Source organism: Zootoca vivipara, chromosome Z (genome assembly GCF_963506605.1).
Source record: "Zootoca vivipara chromosome Z, rZooViv1.1, whole genome shotgun sequence".
NCBI classification, from domain to species: domain Eukaryota; kingdom Metazoa; phylum Chordata; class Lepidosauria; order Squamata; family Lacertidae; genus Zootoca; species Zootoca vivipara.
In genome coordinates, this window is record NC_083294.1 from 22,460,406 (window position 1) to 22,467,027 (window position 6,622).

Genomic DNA, 6,622 nt, shown 5'->3' on the forward strand with positions numbered 1-6,622 from the left:
AAATTACAAATAGTAGGTATGTAGTTCAAAATAATTTTATCCTCTGAAAATTTTAGCCTTTTTCACACAGTCATTGTTATATAATCCACTACTTCTCCCAAAACTTAATAAGCACTGGACATTGTAAAAACACATTTTAAGGAAGCATTATCCTTATTAAATATCCAACAAAATCCTTTTCTATACAAACATAGTGGAATCCAACAAATTCTAAATATTATTTTTGTTTTATAAGCCATAATTTAAGGTCCACTAACACCCTTGCTATAGAAGTTAAAAAGCTCTCCCATTGTCTAGACTCTAGGCCATATAGGTGAAACTTGGAAAATTAGAATATTGTCGAAATGTGCATTTATTTCAGTAATGCAACTTTTTCTTTCTTTTAATTTTTACAAATGCTTTCTTTTGGAAATTCCACAGTAATAAAAGAAATAGTTACAAAAATACAAAAATAAACATCGCTATTACATTTCATTAATTACATTCCATTTATAATTGACCCACCTAATGACAAATAATTAAAATTACAACAAATAAAGGCTTGACATATCTTGCTTTGCATGTCATGCATTTATCTCATATATTGGTTTCACCTTTTAAGTTGCATTACTGAAATAAATGCACTTTTCGATGATATTCTAATTTTCTGTGCTTCACCTGTAAGTACCTCCAGTTCTTTATTCCATTCATTTCTTAATATCTGCATATCAAATTGATTTATTGATAACAAATAACTATAAAAAGTAATTGTGGGTTTTTTAGTTTTAAAAGATTTAACCCGTTCTTCTAGTATCTCAGGTGTCCCAGAAACTGAAAAAGCTGCTGATCCAAACAAAGTAGTTAACCAAATGATGTAGCTGTAAATACTGCCATTGGGTTGCACCCAATAGCTGCTGTTTATCTAGTAACATAAAAAAGGTAAAGGGTAAAGGGACCCCTGACCATTAGGTCCAGTCGTGACCGACTCTGGGGTTGCGCGCTCATCTCGCATTATTGGCCGAGGGAGCCGGCGTATAGCTTCCAGGTCATGTGGCCAGCATGACAAAGCCGTTTCTGGCAAACCAGAGCAGCACATGGAAACGCCGTTTACCTTCCCGCTGTAGCGGTTCCTATTTATCTACTTGCATTTTGACGTGCTTTCGAACTGCTAGGTTGGCAGGAGCTGGGACCAAGCAATGGGAGCTCACCCCGTCACAGGGATTCGAACCGCCGACCTTCTGATCTGCAAGCCCTAGGCTCAGTGGTTTAACCACAGCGCCACCTGGGTCCCTATATCTATATCTATATCTAGTAACATAGTTCATGTTAAAATTCATCATCTATCAGTTGATCCAAAGTCAATATGCCCACTTCCATCCATTTTTTCCACATCACCAACTTTTCTCCAATTTTCCAACCTGGGATTCCCAATAGTCAATTTAGCATGGGGAAAGGGGTCAAATCCCATTTTTAAGAGATTGCATTCCACAGCTCTCAGACATATGGTCATTGTTTCAAGAGATACCAGTTCTGATGTGTTTTGATAGTAATACTATCCACCCAACCAAAGATACTATGTATGTATGTTCCAAAGTTGCCCACTTCAGAAAAATAACACCAATGGTTGGCATCCAGTATTTCATTCTTTTGTTTATTTCTAAACCTCATACTACTATTCCTGTGTTGATGCAAAAATATCAGGATACTCTATTAACTGGTCCAAATTGGAATTGATGCCTATAGGTGAAAATTTGCTTGCCCATCCATTTAAGGAGTATCAATTTTGTATTTGTACCAAATCTTATCAAATCTTTATGTATATCTATATCAAAAGATATAACTCAATTAGCAACATGCAATATAAATAAAATATAGGGAGAGGTTTATTCAGATATTGATAGATGAGTCATTAAACCTCACAATTTGGGGAAAAGTGAATGCTCTCAAAATGAACATTATTCCCAGATTAATTTATATTCTGACAGGATCCTAGTTCATATACATTACCTGGAGAATATGTTCAGAAAATAAATTCTTTGCTTAGAAAATTTCTATGGAGCTATTCAATTCCAATAATATCTTTATAGAAAATGCGAATTAAGGGGGGAGGATTCAGTATTCCGAATGTGGAGCTATATCACCAAGCTTATTTACTGTCAAGCATTCAACATTAAATGAGATATAATGCTTTGGTTTGAACACCAGGTTTTTAATTATAGAGCATATGGAAACAGCATTATTATTATCATTCAGCATAGATACTCATATTCCAATATTCCCCTACAGAGGTGGGGAACCAGTTAAGTCAGACTTGCAACAACCATTCACCTGATCACACGTGATGAGGAAAATAATGACTTTTAGGCAAAAAAGAAAGGAAGCTTTTCTAAGTGCAAATAGTGTTAGCTCCAAATTCCTTTTCAGCACCTCCATGTATTTGTAAGGACTCTATCCAAAAGAATCATGAGCCAGCAGTTTTGCCAGAGTTCTGTAGGAAACACTCCTACTAGCTTTGATAGCTCTTCCACCAATGGCCTTGCTAGCCTGTGCAACAAAGAATGGATAAGGGTCACTGGCAAAATAGCTTCCAAGCACAAGTTCCTGCTGCTAGAGGGCTCCTTGGTGTACAGATAATACGAAAACAATCAAAGAGGAAATGGAGAGGACTGCAGCAGAGCTGACTCTGAATTCATACTCAAAACAACCAACTTGTGGCATATATAATATTTTTAAGGAGATGCCACAGTAGTGATAGCAACAGAACCAGCAATCCCTCCTGTCTTCTCATATGCAAAGTGAATATTTCTTAAGTAGTGAACCTAGCCTAAAGAGAGAAGTGCCTACCTGTTGAGCTTTTGGGGCTCAAGGTTTTTGTTTTTTTAATAAATTGTTTTGGGGCTCAAGGTTAAGCAAATAACGGCTGGAAGCCTGCTTTTGTTACTTGCCTCACATTTTTGAGATGGGTCAGGTTATAAATCTACGTAAACGAATTAAACAAGTACACTTCAGAATGTTCCAACAATGTTAGCGTTGCCAAAAACATTAGAACTTGCATGCTTCCTATTTTAATATGCATTTGCACAGCTTATTGTTAGGATAGAAAGTCAGGATAGAAACTGTTGAATAAAAAATGCTATGGAGAACTAAATCTATAGCTTTTTCTCTGCCATGTTAGCATGGTGCAGGCTAAGGAAAGAGCTTGTCATGTCCCCAATGCCTTCTGAAAGACAACAGCCAGCAAAACAGGAAGCTGGAGTGTGGATGTTACAAGTTAAAAGGACGCAGCAGCAGCAAGATGGCTAAGCCAATAATTTTCTGATCCTGATATATGAATGACTGATTGGAACCCTTTCATGCGGTGTTTGGTTTTCTTATCTATTCCATTCAGATAAACCACTATTAGGTTAAAGAAAAATATTGCACACAGATTTCTTCATCTTAGGTAAGAGTATGATGCTTTGGTTAAAGAGACACCAACTTTCAAAAGTCATAAATATTTTAAAATGGGAGTGGCCAACCTGTGGCCATCCAGATGCTTCTAGACTACAATTCCCATAATCTCTTATTGTCCATGCTAGTTGGAGCTGGTGTTTGCTTATCATTTCTCAGTGAAGAATGCGTAAACTATAAATGATTTCATGCACTTGCTAGATAATGTTCATTCCTGAATTCATAGAATGTTCCAGCAAGTGCAAAACCCACTAAACAAAATATTTTCTTCACATTAATATTCAACCAAAGACTTCAAAAGAAAAAGTTTTGGAGCAGTAAGTACAATTATGGATGTTGCTTTTAATATACAGTGGTACCTCGGTTTATGAACACAATTGGTTCTGGAAGTCTGTTCATAAACTGAAGCGTTCATAAACTGAAGCGAACTTTCCCATTGAAAGTAATGGAAAGTGGATTAATCTGTTCCAGACAGTCCACGGAGTACTTAAACTGAAGCAAACTTTCCCATTGAAAGTAATGGAAAGTGGATTAATCCGTTCCAGACGGGTCCGCAGAGTACTTAAACTGAAGCGTTCATAAACTGAAGCATGGGTGTAATTGGTTCCGGAAGTCTGTTCATAAACTGAAGCGTTCATAAACTGAAGCGAACTTTCCCATTGAAAGTAATGGAAAATGAATTAATCCGTTCCAGATGGGTCTGCGGCGTTCGTAAACCGAAAATTCATAAACCGAGGTGTTCATAAACCGAGGTTCCACTGTATTATAGTTCTCAATATAGTATAGTAGCATTTAAATTGCTGTGGAGTAAAGCAACTTTATCCTCAATTTGTTTAGCCATCTGGTTACAGCAGGCGACTGTGTACTCCAGAGATCAAACTCTCGCTTTATCAAGAATAACCAATCTCTGGACATGGAAAAGGGTTGCTGGATGGCTCCCTGAGGATGCAATGGAGGCAACGGAGTAGGATCTCTTCACGGCCCTCACCACTATGTGGAAGGCCAAATTATGAGTCAGCTCAGTCAACTCCCAATCAAGATTTACACCACTTGTCCTCCAGCCCTTGACCATTCCATTTTATCAACCACAGTTCTGCAGTATACTAAGGAGTAAAACAGACTCCATAGCACTGGAGGGGGTACTCAGGAGTGAATTTGTCAATAGACCCACAAGACTCACTATTCCACAGTGAAGCCATTCTCTACAGAAAGCATGGAAACAGAAGTTACTGGCCACTTAGCATGCTTATATATTTACATAGGCTTATTTACATGACTGATTTTAATATAGAAAAACTACAGGAAAAAATGTGTAGTGAGTCCAAAAGGTTATGATATGCAAGACTACGACATTTTTACACAAGCTCAAATGTTTGCAGAGTATCATGTAAACAAGCTAAATGAATAGATTAGTACATTTTACCAATCTGAATTTTGCTAATGAATTTCAATCTACCATTTAAAGTGCAAAAAGTGGGAAACATAGTCTGCACATGCTCAGAATCCCTGTGAGATGCCTGCACAGTCTGGCACCAATCATCCCTGCTTTCAATACCAGATTCTAGGGCCAAGATCTCAAGAAGCCCACCTTATGTGGATAAGTGGCAAAGGTTGAGAAGCACCTTGAGAAGCATGCTTAGGGTTTCAGTATGGCTTAAGGGAGAACAACAAGTACACAAACGTTTATAGAATGTGATGAGCTGAACCACTTCCAAGGCTTGTTGAAAACATATTTCACGATGTCAAATGTGCTAGTCAATTCCAGTTCACCAGCAATAATGTAACATTTGCAAGATTATGGAAATGCACTCTATACATGTTCAAAAACTCTGAGATTACATTACACTGCATATTACTATGCTTTAACCACCGCTCCCCTTCAATAACCCAACCAGCTGCTGAGACTAAGACCTAGGATTCACCAACTAATGTGAGTCTGCATGGCAGTAATGGGGTTTTCTGAAAATCTGGAGCAAGGCTGGATGAGAATGAGGGTCTGATTAGGTTTGTTGTGGGAGGAGGAAAACATCCTTAAGTTAAGATCAACAATTCCTGTGTACAGGAAGACCAGGTGGTGTTATCAAGACTAACTCCACAGTTTAGCAATTCAGCAGCAGCATCAAGCCTAACATACAGTAATACTAGGGCTGGCTGGATAAAAAAGGAAAACAAGAATTCCTGGCAGGCTTTAAATGGGTATCATCATCATTACTATTACTACTACTGTACTACTATATCACTTAATGCTGAAACAGGCTTCTAAACGATTTAAAAAGCACAAAAACCAGTCACACGAACATTTAATGTAAGCATCTGTAATTAAGATGCACAATAAAATAACCCCACTACATCAGCACAGGATATTATCATTATGGAATGATTTATATTTTAAAGTTATGTATTTTAATAATGTTCCATTTTGTCTACTCATTGGTATCTATGTTTATTTTTCCTATAGTGAGATTTTTTTAAATGGTTGTAGCACGCACCCTCCGGCCCTGCCCAAGCAAATAGAAGAATGAGGCACAAGACACTAGGAAGGCGAACATACATACATGAAATGCACTCTGCACGTGCTCAGGGACCCCTTACTTTACACTGCATATGGTTTACCAAAAAAGGGTTGGAGGGAGAAAAAGGAAATATCCACAACAGACCTTCCTCACCATCTCTTCCTCCGTTGTGTGGGGAGGGAAGAACTAGCTGAAAATTGGGGGGATTGGGGGGGTGGCTGAAGAAGCCTCATGAGGAGGGAGGAATGGCCAGCACCTGCCACATTTCTCTATCACACACACAGCACCCCTTACCTTGGGCGTCGTGATGTGCTCCATGGCTGAGGGAGGCCCACCCCAAAGCTGGGCACCTCTCCCCGGTTACCTCGCGGCGGAGCCCTCGACCGAACGTACCCCGCCCGCGCCGCAAAAAAGGAAAACAAAAAACCCCGGCCTCTTCCTCAGAACCTCAGCCCCGTCTCTTCACCGAACCTCGCGAGATTCCGAGCCCGACGGAGGCCTGCTCCCGTGGCCTGAAGCCGCAAGCGCCATCTTGGGTGAGGGCGCCGTTCCCCAGGCAACAGGAGGAGGAGAGGACCTCCGCCGAGGCTTGAGTTCGAGACACACCGCTTGGGATGGAGAAAGAGAAAGAGGGAAAGGGAAAGAGACCCAGGGAGAGAAACACGTTAGTGCTATGATGA

The 6,622-nt window shown here is 39.4% G+C and overlaps 1 protein-coding gene across 1 annotated transcript in view; it reads right to left on the reverse strand.

Moving 5' to 3' along the window:
* The window catches only part of MTMR8 (myotubularin related protein 8), a 41,853-nt gene extending 35,441 nt beyond the window's left edge, over window positions 1–6,412 (reverse strand). The window contains exon 1 of the mRNA XM_035101239.2: window positions 6,237–6,412. Within this exon, the coding sequence (XP_034957130.2) occupies window positions 6,237–6,260 (24 nt within the window). The 5' untranslated portion in view covers window positions 6,261–6,412. The remainder of the gene's footprint in view (window positions 1–6,236) is intronic.
* Window positions 6,413–6,622: the final 210 nt, after the last annotated feature.